At 35.5% G+C, this 18992-nt stretch overlaps 1 protein-coding gene across 1 annotated transcript in view; it reads right to left on the reverse strand.

Moving 5' to 3' along the window:
- LOC129750851 (acetylcholine receptor subunit alpha-like 1) overlaps positions 1-18992 on the reverse strand; it is a 361925-nt gene that overhangs the window by 22387 nt on the left and 320546 nt on the right. Inside the window, exons 6-8 of the mRNA XM_055745954.1 lie at positions 17993-18173; positions 5199-5659; positions 4908-5128 (exon numbers count right to left, since the gene is read on the reverse strand). Of these exons, the coding sequence (XP_055601929.1) occupies positions 4908-5128; positions 5199-5659; positions 17993-18173 (863 nt within the window). The remainder of the gene's footprint in view (positions 1-4907; positions 5129-5198; positions 5660-17992; positions 18174-18992) is intronic.

The raw sequence follows: 18992 nt of genomic DNA on the forward strand, positions 1-18992 counted from the left end.
GGACAAAGCGCGATCCCGGAGGCTGTACACGACGATGCTGACGAAGTTTGACTGCGTGGTAATGGACGACGAAACCTACGTCAAAGCCGACTACAAGCAGTTTCCGGGACAGGAATTTTATACGGCAAAAGGAAGGGGAAAGATAGCAGATATTTTCAAGCACATGAAACTGTCAAAGTTCGCGAAGAAATATCTGGTTTGGCAAAACATCTGTACCCGTGGCTTGAAAAGCAGCATTTTCATAGCTTCCGGGACTGTCAACCGAGAAATTTACGTGAAAGAGTGTTTGAATAAACGTCTGCTGCCTTTCCTGAAGAAACACGGTTGTTCCGTACTGTTTTGGCATCTGGCATCTTGCCATTACGGTAAACAGGCCATGGAATGGTACGCCACCAGCACCGTGCAGGTGAGTCCCAAGGACAAAAAACCTTCCCAACACGCCAGAGCTCCGCCCAATTGAGAAATACTGGGCTATTGTCAAGCGGAACCTTAAGAAGACCAAAAAAAAAACTGCTAAGGACGAGCAGCAGTTCAAGGCAAACTGGCTTTCTGCGGCGAAGAAGGTGGACAAGGTGGCTGTACAAAATCTGATGGCAGGGGTTAAGCGTAAGGCTCGGCAATTCGGATTTGGAAAAGCGGAAGCCTTACTGAATATTTTTTCCTGAATGTTATACTAATTAAACTTGAAAAAGAAATTTAATTTGATTTTTTAAATAAACGATTTCACCGATTTAAACTCGTTTTCCCCTGACCAAATTTTGACCGTATCACCCTTAATGTCGTTATCTACGGAGAGTTTAGAGCGCATCTTCACCATCACCAGATAGTGGTCTGACTTGCTGTTGGCGCCTTTACAGGATCTGACGTCGATGATGTCCGAGAAGTGCCAGCTGCCTATTAAAACGGCATACGGTGGCAGTCGAACGGTCAACCCAAGTAACACAGATTATGCCAACTAGCATTAGGAAGTTTTATCATGGTTTAATTATAGCATTTTTTTGTGCAGCTCGTTTTATGGCGGTTTTATTATGGTCATGCAGAATGCTTATAATTTTTTTCGACCATATGTTTTCAGATGGTTTTGAAAACGCTAATAAAACTTTTATTAAACATGCTGTTTTAGTTATTTTGAAAGAGTTGTGAATGCTTTTTTTAAACTATAATAAAACACAAACCTAGAAGTTTGCTCCAAGCTTTCTTTTGCATGTTCTATAATAGCACTCAGTGCATGATTATTAAACCGCCTTAAAACTTAGTGACAGTTCTCGATCAAGATGTCAAAACAGGACACGCTCAGATTAGATAGCACATACTTGAATTGGAACTCCCATTTTTACACATTTTTGGTAAGTTATGCGTGTTGGTTTTGAGTTAAAATTAAAAAAATACATCTTTGAAAACTTGAAATCACCGAAAGTGGTATGAATATCTTTACAATATGAGTATTGAGTGAAAGGGCCCAAATAGTAGGAAAAAAATTGTTGCTTGAGGCCATCATTAATTCAAGATGGCGGCTTCCGCTTTTATTTTCAAAGCTGTAAATTACTGAAAATATAGTGAAACCTTCACAATATTGTTATTTGGTGAAAGAATATTTAAATATTTTTCGGGTAAAACTTCAGAAGTCAACTGTTGAGTTTGCTTATTTTTTGTTCCTAGTATCACTCGATCATCTCACTATCGATCCACGGTTTTTAGTTCCTGGTGTTGCTTCGGGCTTTTTAGAGGAACGCTCCACACCATCTTAGAGCTGCGAGAGAAAACAGTTGTAGATAGACTTAGCATCCAGGTAGGAACTTCTGTCGATTGGGTTGTTGGAGAGGCATTCTTGCAGGCTAACTCTCGTATAGAACTCACCGGTCACTCGTGGTCGAGTAATAATCTGGTCAACCTCGATAAAAAGTGCATCGTGGTCAAACAGATTGCATTGCAGCTGCTGAATGGTGAAAACAAGGTCAGTTCTATTCGAGAGGACGTGGTCTGAACAGGCTTCGTATCGGGTAGGTTGTTGGTTGCAGAAATAGAATCCATTGCACAGCATTCTTGTATCTGTCTATGTTGGTGTTTGATGTGCTCAGGTCAAAATTGAAATCGCCAACCATAATAACGGTTTCGGAGTAACATTTCGTGAAAACAGTTTCCAAGAGCTGTAGGAACCTATCTATCCGAAGCGATAAAGTGTCTGATGGACCATATAAATATACTGACGAGTGTTGTTTTTTCGGAATCATTGATTTCCACTGCGACAATGGTGTTGTGCTCATCGCATGCCGTATATAGAAGGGTGCTGGAGAAATCTTTATGGACAAAAATCGCAGAACCACCACAAAATAGCAGTTGTAGTTGAGTAGTGTTGAGTCGGTTTCCATATATATTTTTTGTCCATGTTTCGGAGATAAGCAGAATGTCAATTTTGGATTTCGTTTCATCCAGAAGGAACTCAAGCTCGGTAAGTTTTTCAATAAGGTTTCTAGCGTTAAAGTAGAATGACTTTGAGCTTTTGTTGTAAACTTCTTTAAACCAAGCAAATTTTATTTTGCCTTTGTGCTTGAGATCTCTTGCTAGTTTGAACAAGTACCGATTACGCTTAGTTAACACCTAGTAGCAAGGTTGCCGAAAAAAATTCTGTGTTTTTGAGAAAAATAATTCTGACTTTCTGTGATTTTACCAAGAAATTCTGTGATGGATTTCTGTGATGTTATTTCTTTGAATTTCATAGAAAATTCATGGTAAATTGAGTCTTTTTCACATTTTAGTAGGGCAAAATTAATTACCATTAGGGGAGAGTGGGGATACTTGATCCCCTTTTCTTATTTTCGCAAATCTTTTTGGAAAAATTTAGCAACTCGCCGTCTTTGACATTTTCTGAAAGCTTGTAACTTCAAGTTTCTATGCTCCAAAAATTAGAACGATACTTGAACCCGTTGATGAACTAGAAGCATTTTCGTGGGAGTAAAAAAATTGCGATTTTTCTGAAGTTAGGGATGACTTGATCCCCTATTGAAGGAGGCTTGATCTTTTATTCAGGAAGCCCTAATCCTTGTATAAAAATCAAACAAAACCCCAAGATAGAATGTTAATTGACTATTTTGGTCATGTTTGTTCTCATTTCACAATTTATAGCAGACATAAGAAGAAAATTCTATAACTTTGACTCAACGCTAAAAACATTGCATACTTAAGCGCTATTTTATATAATTAAGAGAAAATTAATTATTTTTGCTCTTTTCTTTAGACAATTGTTCGATAAATATTAGTTTTTGGATAAATATTAGTAATTTCGTAATCAGCAATCATAACGATCAATTTAGAAGACGAATATGCCGTTTGGAAGGGGGATCAATTGTACCCATAATCAACATTTTAGAAAACTTTTTCTGAAAATAGTTGAGAGTTTTCCATTACTTTGAAAATAGGTATTATGAAGTTCATTTTACGCTCGAGCGATTGATACATTGGAACAAATATTTTTTTCATAATTTTCCCAATTAAGGAACATTTTAAAGTGATGAAAAAAGATCTTCAAGTTACATTTTGTGAAATTTTTCAAACAAAGTTCAATTACTCAAACAATTATTTTGTTAAAAATGTTCAAACTACAAACATTGTTATTTTGCTCATTTTGGCACATTTTTCTAGAACATTTGATCTTTGTAAGACATTCCAGTTTCGAGATATAGCTAAGGAATCAAGTATCCCCAGGGATCAAGTATCCTCATTCTCCCCTACTAATCTTATCATACTTTTCTAATTCAAGGCAAGAAATCTTAATTTGATACTGTAAAAAAAAATTATAATTTTGGAAATTCATTCAAAATTTAAAAAATCTGTGAAATCTGTGAAAATTTCAAAATTCTGTGTTCTGTGACACAGATTCTGTGATGAAAATTAGCTCAAAATTCTGTGGAGTTACAGATTTATCTGTGATTTTGGGAACCTTGCCTAGTTGATGTTGATGTTAACATTTTGCGAATTTTCGGTAGCCATGTTCAATATCGTGGTGATTAAATTTTTATTTTCTCTTCTTTTAGCTAAAATCTCGTCTCTTTTTTCCTTGAACTTCAATCTGAGCTGTATTGAGGGGGGAATTTTACACTTGAAAGACAGATTACTAGGTGCCCTCAAGATTTCCTGCACCTCATCGCTTCCAACGGGACGTCCATTGCCTGACAAATTTTGGTTGCTAAATATGTCAAACAGGTTTTCCCCTTCCTGGGCCGGAACATTCGATATTTGGAAGGATTTTCGAAATTTGTCCTTTCATTTTTTTCCAATTGTTTTTTGCAACAACGCGTTGCTGTCACGAAGCTGCTGTTGTTCATCCATAGGAGTTTCTGTTGTTGTACTTAGCTCTTCAAGGGTATTTTGGATTCCTCTCACTTCCGTAACGACTTCCGGCTGCCAGCTTATCAGCCGGTCTAGCTTGGACTCGATACGATCGATTGTGGCCTCCAGATTGGATGATACTGCAGCAGACTTGCAGGTTGATTTCGGTGTAGACAAAGTACTTTCCACCATGTTCAGCCAAAATTTATCCGGAACTGTCATTATTTCCTATAGTAATCAGCATCCGAGACAGATGCACATGCCATTGTTTGCACTTTCCATCGCACTGTAGTGGTTTTCCATTTCTAGAATTTATATTTTTCTTGCACTTGACGCACGATTGAACGTTCACGCTGGCCATTTTGATTTTTCATGGGTCATACTGTACTGTTATGACAATAGGACGAAAATTTAATTGCACAAACATGCATTGTGCAATCCGTCTAAGTAAGAGTATGAATAGGTTTTGTTTTTTTTTTATGAATTATATTCAATGAGTAATGAATTTTCATAATCTCCCATTGCAACTCTAACTTAAAATGCTAAATTCAAATAAAAACAGTATAGTTTAATGTACTCACCAGGAATATCGAAATCGGTGCTGAACTGGTTCCCGCAGTAGCTGACGTACTTCTCGACGTCCGGCGGCACCTGCAGAACGTCTGTCAGCACCTCCGGCGCCTGATCGTCGTTCTCGTTCGGCTCCTCGTCCTTCTTCGGCCGCTCTATACACAACACCCTCGGCAATAGTTCTATAAAAATTCGATGCACCCATGGTGCCATTTTGTGCGTAACGGGTGACCTGCAGGAGAAGGGAGAGGAAATTCGGGATTAGCTTTCACGACCAAGGACCTCCGAGACGAGGCACCTACCTAAAATTAACGTTCAGTACGGCGATGGTAACAACTACGGACAATGTGACTAGCATCATCGTGAATAGTAAATATTTTCCTAGCAGTGGAACCGTGAGAGACGTGGGAGGAATGATCTCAGCCAGCAGTAGAAAAAACACAGTGAGTGACAGCAATATACTTATACATAATGATATCTTTTCGCCGGAATCACTGGGCAAATAAAACACGAGCACGGATAGAAACGATATCCCAACGCAAGGTATGATCAAGTTCACGGTGTAGAAAAGTGTCTTTCGTCTTAACGTTATATTAAATATAATATCCGGATATGGTTCTTCACAACAACTATAAAATTTTTCATTTCTAACGGCAGGCACCTTCATAATGTCCCATTCAACTGATATATAGTAATCTTGCAGATCAATCCCCACGTCTATGTTGTCCGAATCTGGCGTCTGCTGGAGATGGCGCAAATCCACCTGGGAAGGAGAGAATAAACAGAAGGGTTAACATAAGAGCTATAGAGTTAGTCCTGCCAAACAAAGACCCCCCTCAGAGCTGAGCCGTACCTTCTGTTGGAAAGTTCATTAACGTCCGCAAATTACGGATTGCAAATATCCAACTTCTGTCAGTTGCATGTTGAATGCCACATGCGTTCATTCATACATCAGCAGCATGTGGTCCCCCCAGACCCTGGCATCATCTTAAGAGGGCAAGCAAACATTCACAAAACAATGAAAGCTTCCATCCAATCAGCTACAAAGTCACCATCGGAATCGTTTGTACTGTACCCTGTGTATGTACTCTGGAAGAGGAATTCATTTGAAGTTTGGCCTCTGTGGACCAGGAGGAAAAGCAAAAGCATCTCCGGTGCATCGTTTCTACACAATAAGGCACAATCAACTCCAATATTGGTCCAGAATCGGTCATGACAGAGTAACCTATCACGAGGGGGATCAGGAACGGACTTCGGTTCAATTGCAACCGACTGACAGAGTGCGTCGAGTGTGGTCGAAAATTGCACATTTACTAGCCCGGTCAACTTTATTGGTGCGGTTTTCCCCGAGTTCCAATTTTCCTGTTGTCAATCAAATCGAGAAGTGGAAGTTGAAATCCAATAAAAGTTTTTTTCCCTGTGAAGTTTTATTTTTTTAATAATTCTGCAGTTGGAATAAAAATCGGTTTTAAATAAATTTAAAAAAGTCAAGCGGTATAAAGATGAAATCTTTGATCCAATCAAAAAAGCACATCAGCTTCGAACTTCCGATACAGACTTGGAATCTAGATTTCAGATTTCGATTCAGCTATACAATTCAATTTTCAAAGGATTCGTAACCCAAGCAACCAAAACTCTCGCTAATCAGGTCAAACACCGCTTAATCAGCTCAATCAATGAGCTGATGTTCGTTTTATTCAGTCCAAAATTTAAGTTCTGATTGAAAGTAATCGTTTAATGAACAAAAATAAAAAAAAAACTCTTTTTTTTCTCTTCTACTTCGATCACCCTCAGCCCTATTTTCATACTCTGCTCGCTCGATGAGGCGCTGTCGGTTTCATCGGGTTAAGTGCAAAACTGAACAAGAGTTCGATACATGGCGACACAAACGCCAGTTCTGCTACACATTTGTTTTATTTGCTTACTGAAGCAATCAAATAACCTTATGAAAAAAAATTAGTCCTTATACAAGATTTAAACCGCGAACCTTCGAGATGATAGCTATACACGCTGCCAAGAGGCCACGCAACTGAAATTCTAAGTGGTAAAAAACTTTCCTAGAATCCCTGTAGGGGCAACCAGCGGCCAGCGGCGAAGGCAAATGTAAATGATTATTTAACAAAATTACGAAACGGCTTATAAATCAAACATACGTTTCAATAATATCGATTTATAAAAATTAAAATCCATTGTTATAACTTTTAAGTATACAATCATACAGTAGCTTTAATTTATCCATATATTTAATACATGAATTGCTTAAACTGACTTACAATGTGTGATAAATTCGTGGTTAATAAATTAAGTTTGACAGAAAGCTCTAAGGGAATAAAATTAATCTATTCAAAAACAAACCTTTGCGAATTAGCATTAAGTTGTTCTGAGTAGAATTTTCAATAAAAATGATACATTTCTACAATTTCCAAAATTTTAAAAATGATTAATTGATTTTATGTCCCTTTGAGGTGTTCGTTCACATTTCATTTTCATGTAATGGCGGATACAGTTGACGTGTTTCAAAGAAGCTATTTGAGGAATAATTTGTATCTTCAAGTCCATAGAAGGATATTAGAGGCCCTATTCGTAACTTTAATACTGAGTAGATGCGATTCCCAAGTAACAGTTTTAGCTTTATTAAGGCCAGCACAACAAGGCCTAAGGCATTAATCTTCCTAAAATAATAAATTCTATGCATTCCATGCATCATCAGAACTCTAATAAAGCTCTAATCTGATTATTCGGCCCTTTCCTAGAGAAATTTGGTCACCAAAACTTTCATAAAGCATTTATAAAACATATTTGCAATTTTTGTTATTTTTTTCGAAACCGTGAGTTCTCCAAGTTTTTTTTTTATTTTTTTTTTTGCAATCATGATTGTTGATAAATGATGATTGCATTAATGATATATGATCTGGAAAAATTATAAACAAAAAAGCTATTTTTTACCATACCATGAGTGTGTTTTCTACTGCATGTCAAGATTTTAGGGTAAAATGAATTTAGAAAAAGTATCTTAAAATAAATGCGCCTAGTCAAAACGTTATAATAAGGAAATGTCAATGAAATATTTATTTTCATGGGAAAAAATAAATAAAAAATATTTCACGAAATACATTTTTCAATAATTGTAATTGTAAAACATGACATAATGACATCGCAACCATGATGGAATTGAAAATGTACGTGGAAAAATATTTCCAATTCCTAATAATTGACATTGTGAAACCATCAACATGACGTCATTTTGTGCCCTATAATTTTGCAACCAACAACTCAATGCTTAATAGCTTTAATATGGTAATAAAACTGGAGTTTTATAACTGTTTTATGAGAGGCATATAAATAACTCAAATTTGACGAAATAAACGTAAAAAAAATATTCACATGGTAAAAAAAGTAGAATATTACTAATAAAAACAAGTCTAGAAAAAAACTAGTAAGATTAAGGTGCGCTCAAGTGAAACTGGACTAAACAAGATCCATCATGATAAATCAAAACAAAACATGTTTAGTCATTTTCAAATAATATGAAAAAAGTTAAAAAAAATTTCAAAACTATACGTACCAAGATAAAATAAGGTATAATTAGATCAAATTTAAAAGGCACAAAATAATACTACACAAAACCAGATGATTCTAGGCAAAAAAGGTGAACAAGGTCAAACAAGACAAAAGTTGCCGCCGACCGTGGCCTAGAGGAAAGCGTTCCAGTCTTCTAAGCCAGAGGTAATGAGATGTGAGAGTGTTCGTTTAAAAAAAAAGTAAATAAAATAGAATATATATCGACTTACTTTATAAGAACAAAAATAGTGCGTTATAATATAACAAGGTTAAACAAATCAAGATTTCACAAAATATAACAAGATGGAATGGAATAAATAAAAACAAAAAATACTATGTAAAAAAACAAGAAATAAGAAAAAACAAGACAACACTTGATATAATAAAATAAAATTAATAAAAATAATATCAAACTAGGCGCAACAAGTTCAATTTATGTTTGATATACGTAAAAAAATTATAAAATTGAAGATAAAACTAGATAAACTAAACTAATATCGGAAAAACAAAAATTTAATGATAGAAAAGGTAACGTTAAAAAACAAGATTAAAACTTGAAAAAAAAGACGGTGAAAATTTCCGAAAAAAAACCAGGTCAAACCAAAATGGAAGCATTCGTTAACTCCAAATGCTCATTTTTCAATAATATTTTCTATTGGTTCATTTTCCATGTCTTTTAATAATTTATTATATCTTGTTTTAACTATTATTAATTGTTCATTTTCTATTTTTTTAACCTTCCAAAGCCGTTCCCTAAATATCCGTCTGAGGAAATTTGAGTTGAAGTTTGATTTCGTTCTCCTGGATGTAAATGTTAATCAATTTTGATGATATTATATTCATTGTGAAGGTAAATTATTCTAATTACTCAACATTTCAAAATAAAATCTTATTACCAGGTTAGCAGAAACTGGTTCAGAAAGTAAAATGTCCGAAAAATCAATTTTATTTTTAAAATACTCATAACTTCTGACAGCTCTTCTGTTTTTGAGTGTTTCATTGATGTTTGAAATAGTCAAGAATCCATCTATTCGACCATGTATAGATAAATATGTTGGGGTCCAATGAAAGTTTTGACCGCTATAACAGATCTTCCGTTGAAAAAAATCTTACTTTAAAAAAACGTCATCCAATTTTGTCTTTGCTAGCTGTATTTCATTTCCCAACAAACCGACTTTCAAAACTCAAATTTTAATAATAAAACTTACTTTGTCTGTCAAAATTACCAGTTCATCGGTAGATTGGATCGATGATAAAGATGTTTGAAATGTGCGCTACGGGTCATGTTGCCCCGAACAGCTTTGAAGGGTTAAGTTTGATTTCTTTTGGATTGTTTCATCTTGATTTGCAATGTCATGTCTTGTTTCAACATGTTGCATCTTGTCTCATCCTGTTTATTTTTGTTTTATAACTATTTTTTTATTCATACTGTTTATCTTATTTTCATTTCGCTTTATCTTGTTTCAATATTGGATTATTTGTTTTGTCTTGTTTATCAGGGTTTGTTTTCTGATCACACCATGTTTCATCTTGTTTAATACGGATTTATCTTACTTTATCTACACATTTCCTTGTTTGCTCTTGTACTGTCCAGTTTTTTTTTCATCAATCTAATTTTGTCATATTTTGTTTTTGTTTGTTTGTTTCGATTATAGTCGTTTTACCATCTTTATGGCATTCGCGACTTTTATCAACGTTGCAGTTGGCGGATTGTTATTGAAAAACTTATCCGGTACAACTGTGTTCGATATTAACTCTTGGGCTCGAGCTCGCGGACATCGGCTCAGGAGACAACAGATTTGCCAACTGAGCTATATAACAAGCCACTTGTCATATTTTGTCTTGTTTAAGTTTGCTTTATATTGAAGATGCACACTTTGATCTTCATGAAGTTTTACCTTGTTAAATCTGATTTCAACTAGTTATGTCAAGCTAAACTTTGTTGTTTTTGTTATCTTTTTTTATTTTTTTTGCATTAATTTTTTTTTTATTTAAGCTATTTTGAGTCATTGGGACAGTTCACCATATATGGTGGTTGTTTCATGCGATTTTCAGTGACTAATAGCTTTTTCAAGTTCAGCAGAAGCCACTAGCTTGCAGTTCAAGATGGCGTCAAAAAGCGAAATTCTACTTTTACTCGTTTAGCCCTTTCACCCTTTACCCGTATTCTGGGGGTTTCATGCGATCTTTAGTCATTTACAGCATTTCAAGTTAAACGGAAGCCGCCATCTTGAATTTCAAAATGACGTCAGATAGCGAAGTTCGACTTCTTCTAGTTAAGCCCTTTCAACTTATACCCATATTCCGGGGGTTTAATGTGATTTTCAGCCATTTACAGCATTTTCAAGTTGAGTGAATGCTGCCATTTTGGGATTACAAGATGGCGTCGTACAGAGAAATTCGATTTTTACTCGTTAAATATTTTCATCCAATACTTATATTGTGAATGTTCCATGAGATTTTCCGAATTTTACAGCTTTGAGAGGAAAAGCGGAATCCGTCATCTTGGGTTAATGATGGCGTCATGCAATAAATTTTCACTACACTATACATTTGACTAAGGGTCAATAAGCATCAGTGTAAAATTTGAGATGACTTGGTTGATTCCTGAATTAGTGCAACGCATTTCAAATTTGGATGGAAATTTGTATGGAAGAAGACACTTTTGCACATTAAATCATCCAGAAAACTCAAATTAGCTTAGAATGAAGTTGGTCTTTGATTTTTGGTTTTGACTATTCTTAAGCTTTAATATTTGCTAACATGCCAAGCAGCTAAACATTTCATGAAGAAAGTTATAGCCATTTCAAAAAAAAGAAATCAGAATTCATTGAAAAGTATTTAAAAATGGCAGACTTTGCTTGCTAGAGCTTTTAATCACTTCATGGAATGTTTTTGCATAGGTTAAATAGATCAATAAATGCTCAGCCTACGCAAAGCAGTTTTATGAGATTTTTTACTTGCATCCAACGGTTTAACAGCTCTGAAATAAGCAGTCAAAACCGTAAAAATTAAAAAAAAATTGAAAAAAATTTGTACAACATTGAATATCTTTTCTGAGGTTAGGTTTGTGCTTTGTTCACATCAATTGTACTGCAAAAGTCAAGGAATATTCAAAGTTATATTTTTGGGAACTTACAGTACATCTCTGGCGATTTTTGAATGACATTTGCTCCCATACAAATTTCCATTCAAAATAGAAATCCGTTGCGCTTATTCAAGACTGGATGGATTGCTTCCAAAATTTTTATTGCTATTTCTGGCAGCAAAAAGAACCAAAAAAAAGTTATAGGAGGTGTAAAAATTCAAGAATTTGAAATTCCACACAAAGCTTGCAGCATATCCAGTAAAAACATTATTAGTGTTTTCAAAACTTCCTGAAAACAAATGTTTGAACCAAAAATCTAAGCATTTCTCATGACCATAATAAAACAGCTATAAAACTTGCAGCTTGTAAAATGCTAAAATAAAACCATTATAAAACTTTCTAATGCTAGTTGGTCTTATCGGTGTTACTTGGGTTGACATGTTACAAAAAGGGCTATTTGAGGCTATTTAACTTTCATGATCGCATTCGAGCAAATTCGGTACCAATTCCTTTTGAAACCTTTGTTCTGCAAAATTCGGACTGTGGAGGCACGCGTTTAAATACATTTCGCATAGAACGTGTTGGGCAGCTCGTATCTACATGGCATAGAACGAATGCTCGATATACATGGAATGTATCTATAGAAGATCCAGTAGTCGATCGATGGAGCTCGACATGTACGCATGCTGATGTCTATTTTGTCACGGTCATCGTGGTGTAATTGGCTAATGCACCATTGTACTGAAGTGGAAATTGCGGGTTCCCCAGCAAACATAAAATCACATTAGAAATGATAGCTTAGATTGTTAAGAATGTTAATGCGAATCACAATTCCTACCACATAAGTAAATGATCGTGAAAAGAGTTACTTAAAGTCGATATAAATCAGATATGACCAGAGGTGCAAAGAGATCCCTTTACGCTACATGCAGTGCTGATTCTTACAGCCCGACGTCAGCCACGAAAGAATCATCTTGCAAAGTTGCAAACTGATTCTTTTCCCCTTACGTGCAGAACGTCGAACGTGTCTGCAAGTAAAAGTCAACCGCGCGATGACTGCACGTTCCGAAAATTACAAACGATTCTCCGAAGTTAGGAACAGTTGCAAACTTGCCAGCCCGAAGATAAAATCCCTTGAGCCGAACAGAAAGAATCATTTCCGAAGATAGCTACAGTCTGCAAGTTGCTTGCTTGCAGACTTGCAGCGCGGCGATGTACGTTCGCAAACTTGCAAGTTGCAAGTTACAGAACGGTGGACTCGTTCTTGTGCGGATGGATTCGTTCCACTAACCTAAGCTAAGACCGACCGAACCGAATCCACGGAGGAAGAAAGTGATAGGCCGAAGAACCACCGCCACCGACCACCAATTCAGTTGCCGTTCAGCCATCGAAGCGTGCGCGCGTAGCGTATGTACATGGCTATCAGCATAACGCTCGGCGCGCCGTACTACAAAAGAAAGGACATGATGGAGTTGTTGTTGGTGCCTTCGTGCTCGTTTCGTTTCCTTCTAAGACGGATTCGAAAGGAAGTGGTGCCCAAATTTTATGGTCGAAAGCGTGATATGTTTAACCGTGAAACGTCCAGCTTTTTATAAGCAGTTTCGTAATATCTGAAATATATACAACTGTAGAGTAAGATTTTTAAAATTAAAGTTTCTACGAAGATTGCAAGTAATTTTGGCTTTGAAGTCAAAGAAATTTTGTTGGTTTTTTCCTTCTGTTGAAACGAAATTCTGATGAAAATTTGTACCAAAATGAATCATAGATATTTTTTCAAAGTATAACTTAAAACGCTTTACAGTCTTAAGCAAAGAAATAAAACATAATATATAGTCAATGATTGATTTATCATAGAACTGTTTTTTAAAAGCCTTATCAGTAAAACTGGATGCGATAGACAAAATCTCACCAAATATTCGAGTTCAGTACGCCAAAATCATTCAAAACCAGTTATAAAACATTGATAGAAGATTTGAATCAAACAGAGTGTGGAGTTTTTGAGTTCAAGGTGGGAATGACGACGAACAAGCACTGAATTTCTATTGAGTTTTGAACTGAGCTGTACAAACTTTCTGTAAAAAACCAAATGAGTGTTGCAGACCACAGAAGAAGACATGACTCCCAAGATTACTTGGTAAAGATGACGTGATTCTTATACATGTCTAAGCAAATGAAACTGAATTCTAAATTCGAAATTTACACAATTTAATCTGTGATCCTACTAATCAAGTGATCCTGCCTTCGGAAAATCGATTGAATTTTCGGGACGTAACTTCAAAGAAGTTTTCGGGACGAAACTTCAAAGAATTTTAACGCAGCACTGTTTTAAAACATCATAGATGATTTTTCAACATAGTTTGGATCAGTTTTATTTAACAACTTTGTGTTCATAAATAACTTGTAAGATGACAAAGTTATAATCAAAACTAATTTGCTTGTATTAGCTTTGATGATTTATATCAATCACCCTGGTATGATAATTGAAAACTAAAATAACAGTTGAGCACCACTTCCTTTCGAATCCGTCTTAGAAGAAAACGAAACGAACACGAAGGCACCAACAACAACAACTCCATCATGTCCTTGCTCTTGTTGTACTGCATGCCGCGCGTTATGCGGATAGCCATGTACATACGCTACGCACGCACGCTTCGATGGCTGAACGGCAACTGAATGGATAGTCGACGGCACCTCGGCCTATCACTTTCTTCCTCCATGGATTCGGTTCGGTCGGTCTTAGGTTAGTGGAACGAATCCAACCACACAACAACGGGTCCACCGTTCTGTAACTTGCAAGTTTGAAAACGTACATCGCACCATCCCGCTGCATGCAAGCAACTTGCAGACTGTAGCTATCTTCGGAAATGATTCTTTCTGTTCGGCTCAAGGGATTTTATCTTCGGGCTTGCAAGTATGCAACTGTTCCTAACTTCGGAGAATCGTTTGTAATTTTCGGAACGTGCAGTCAAAGGATTTTACCGCGCGGCTGACTTTTACTTGCAGACACGTTCGACGTTCTGCACATAAGGCAGAAAGAATCAGTTTGCAACTTTGCTAGACGATTCTTTCGTGGCTGACGGCGGGCTGTTAGAGTCGGCTAAAAGTCGTGCGCTGCATGCTACATGTAGGGATCTCTTTGCACCTCTGGATATGACAAAAAGTCTGCAATGTTGGCAAATTTGTTCTCCGCGCGGGATTCAAGAGAGAAAACAACCTTGTTCTACTCTCTGTGATAAGCAGTGCAACCAGATTGCTAAAAATTAGATGGTTCATAGTTCATTTGGAAAAAATGTCCAATGAGAGAAGCAGCAAATATTGTCGCTGGCAACGGTTTGCATGCATTTAGAGCAAAATTTGCGTTCTGTCGCATACTTTCAGGATGTACGAATAAGGTGTTGGATATCGTTCAATATGTATAATTCTTATCGCTTAAGTTAAAAATATGTATGTCCTCTTGGTCCACTTTGGTAGGTAAATGCTGTTCTTTCGAGTTTTATGCGATGATTCTATTTATAATGTATATGAATCGTATAGCAAAGTTTGTGAAGAAATATACACAGCAAAAAAAATGTAACGATGGCCGATGTAATTTCTGTGACCGACAGGATTTTCGCTAAAATATTACATCAAAATGATGTACACAACGCGAACAAGTCATGTAGTGTAATATCTCAACCTTCTATGTAATAATGCATCAAGTAGTCAATGTTATTTTCAATTGACGTTTGAAATTTTATCAATATCAAAAACTGAGAAACGGATTGCGGGGCTCAGGAGGATTTGTTCTGCTGGTAAGTACTATCAAATTTCATTAAAATTCTTAGCAAAACCACATCTCCGAACTGATTCTCATATTTTTATTGTTTTTAGGCTATTTGCTCAAACCACCAATCCCAAACAGATTCGAGGCTTTTAAACATCCGGATATGAAGATAAGTATTTTGTGTTGTTCATCATCTTAGTAATTTTTCAATTAATTTCTAACAGAGACTATCAGTTCTAGGTTGCAAACACGAGAGCTTGGTCATCCAAAGGACGCGGATTGGAAATTTCTGATGTGTGAAACACTGACCAAGAACACGATTGAATGTCTATTCATTGTTCCATCATCGTACAAGAGGTCGAAACTCAAGTTATGTTTTGAAAAGGAAGTGAATTATGTCAGACGTTTTCAGAACTGAGGAAGTTGCAAAGCAGACGAAAGAATTCGTGTTCTGGACGTGTCCTCCCTTTCAAAAGGTTAATCGATCGCTCAAAAAAACATTTTTCCAGACAGCCCAAGAAGAACACTCCTATTTTTAGATTTAGATAATGTTGTCCAGATAATGTAGGTGATAGTTTTACTTATATTGTTAGGCTCGATGCTTCTCAAGAGACAAATAATGTATACAAAAATTAAGCTTTAACACCAAGCTCATCCGATTAATGACAAATATTAAAATTAAAAAATTATTGATGAGTGTAAGTATCTAATTCTGATTTACTTATTAAATCCCCGAACTCCTAGAAACAAAGCAAAGTCTGAACTCTGAGACTAATATTATTTATCCAAAAAAAGTTATGCTAAATCTAAACGACTCGTATCGAAAGCCTTCTATTTTTTTGTATGCTCGAATCCGTCTACTACGTTACAATCATTTCGTGTAATTTTGTACATCCTATGTGTAATATTAGGTACCATTTGCGACTCAAGTTATGTGCACGTTTTCGATGTAATATCACAATACTTTTTTTGCTGTGTACCTACAAAAATGTTTGCCGGGTCACGTCCCGTAGGTGAGTCCTTGCATCTTTTTCGAAAAATCCATGATAATTACCACTTATGTTCTTTCTTTTTTTGATACCTCATGTTACTTTGATATTTTTCATAACTTATTATAATAATATTATAGATAATTTGTGGCGATTCAAATCGGCTTGAAATTATAATACTGAGTGAAAGCTTTATAATATTTTATATCTGAAATTTTAGATTTTTATATTAAAATTTTAAAGGAAATTGCTACAAAAATAACTTGAACTAAAATGCCAACTTCTCAAAAAAAAAAATTCTAGAAATCCATTTTTGCTATTCTAGAGTTCTAGAGTTCAAATTGAGAAAGTAACTCTTTTTTTTTCAAACTTGAGTAATTATTAAATATAAAAAAACCGTCGTTGTTATTGTTAGTGATAAGTGATAGTATTCGTTGCTGAAAAGATTGTTCACCTTTTTACAAATAAAGATCGATTTTTTATCACTGATTACACTAAAGGGGCACTTGATTTCGAATTTTGGCTAAACTTTCCAGTAGCATGCAGTAACGGTGCCTTTGGTGTAGGTGTACTTTTGGACCATTTCAATCGCTTTTTTCAAAGTTATCCAAGCTCGTAAGTAAAACTCGACGTCTGAGAAAATATATGACGATGACAGTTGGATTGAGATTTTTATCCTGACACAAATCGGAGATATTGAGGAGCCCTCGTTATCTTATGTATGGTCCACAATTTTCGACTTTCCCCAGTCTATTTTTTTCTATTGTCATTTTTTTATTTAAAATTGTATAGTTGCGCATAACTTATGGTAGTGATTAAGGCTAAAAATATTCAGCACAAAAATCATTACTTTCAGGTATCAGGTATCACAAAAACGGAAAATTTAATTGCGATACTTTAACAAAACAAACAGGAAAGTCATGTCAAGCTTTTTCAACAGACTTTCTCTGTCACTCTCCAAAACACCATCTTAAGATTTTGTTTGATAATCAAATAAAAATGTAGAAAATCACTGAATTCAATGCATAAACAATTCAAAAATGAAAAAGCTTTTCTTGGATTTTCGGTATATTCTTTTTTTTATTAATTGCTTTTTAATTTAATATTATTGAATAGATAAAGACGTGAAATTTCAATCTTTTAATCGAAATCAAAACAACCAAACGCAGTTATCTTTCGTGTTTGGTTAAGTCATGGCGAAAAAATGTATGTATTCAAAATACTGTTTAAAAAATGAACAATATGCAATAAAACCTTTAAATAAGAAACTTTTTTGAGAACTCAAGCAATGCCGAGATAATCAGCTAGAGTTGAAATAAAACTAGGCATTCCAAAGTTTATATCGTGTTGAGGTAAAAACTACTCCTTTAATACATATATGCAGAAATCTTTAGTTTAAATCAATAAGCATGAACAAACTGGTCGAATTGATCATCGTATATTTTTGGGATCGTTACTTTAGTAACGTTATTAGATTTTGAACGATTTCATACTTCTGTTTTGATGCAAGAAGTCATAGGAAGCCAATCTTATACCGTTTTTTTAATCATTTTTAAAATTCAGCAACCCACCGTTCAACAGCAGGTAAATCCAATATTGGCTCCAAGCTCTAGAGAGGGTCACATCTTGTCTTATTTAAACGATCTAAAACTATGCGAAGCTAGGGCAGCATCATCTGTCCCAATAAATACTCACCATGTATCCGTCGTACGTCCAGGAGCCGAACTTCATGAAGCATGTTTGCTCGTCGAATGGAAAATACTCAACATCGATCTCACAAAATGATTTATAAATGGCAGGTGGTTTCCATACTACTTTACCCGTATGATGTAAAATTGCTTTTGTCATTATTGTCACCTCATAGTTACCGTCCGCACTGAGGTTTCGTGGAGTGCAGTTTCCAGTTCCGGGTCCAGGGATGATGGGTGTTTTTTTTCGGACGTCGTAGGAGTTTCGACCGGAAGAGACATTTTTCCAACGGGAGAGAAATAGAACAAAAATCGATGTTAGAACTCTGCTGGGATTAGGGAGATATTCAAATGCTGGTTGTTGGCTTTTCACGGGAAAAAGGTGACCATTTTTAGAATGTGTGTTTCTAGAAAGATGTTAGTTATGAGATAGATCAACATGCCTTCGCATAACTGATTACTTATCACATTCCGATGTTTTACTTCATTCTATTGTACTTTTCGATGACTAAAAAAATGTTTATTTAAGGGGGGGGGTAGGGTCTAACGGGTATAAAAAAACACCATTTTCACGATTTTTTTCTAGAGCTATCGTTCAAACAAATGTATTCAAATTTTTTGCATTATACAAAGCATTGTTAAAAGAACATTCAGTAATTTTTTCGTAGAAAAATATTGAAAAATGAGCCGGTGACGGAGCATTTTCGAGGATGCCTTTTAGAAAACAGGATTTGCGGTGGACACTGTATCTCAGCACAGAATCATCTGAATTCAAAAAATCAGAGCAAAATATTTTTAATAGATGTTTTTCTGGACCCCAACGTTTTTATTTAACTTAAAAATATTTTTATGAAATTTTTGTGGCTGTTTGAAGTAAAAACTACGATTTTTCACTTAAAAATCCGCCATTTTTCACCTATAAAATCTCCTCAAAGTAAAAAAATCAAAAAAGAAAAACGTTGGGGTCTGGTATTTTATATGTAGAAACTATGTTCCAAATTTGAAAA

Source organism: Uranotaenia lowii, chromosome 3 (assembly GCF_029784155.1).
Source record: "Uranotaenia lowii strain MFRU-FL chromosome 3, ASM2978415v1, whole genome shotgun sequence".
Lineage (NCBI taxonomy): Eukaryota > Metazoa > Arthropoda > Insecta > Diptera > Culicidae > Uranotaenia > Uranotaenia lowii.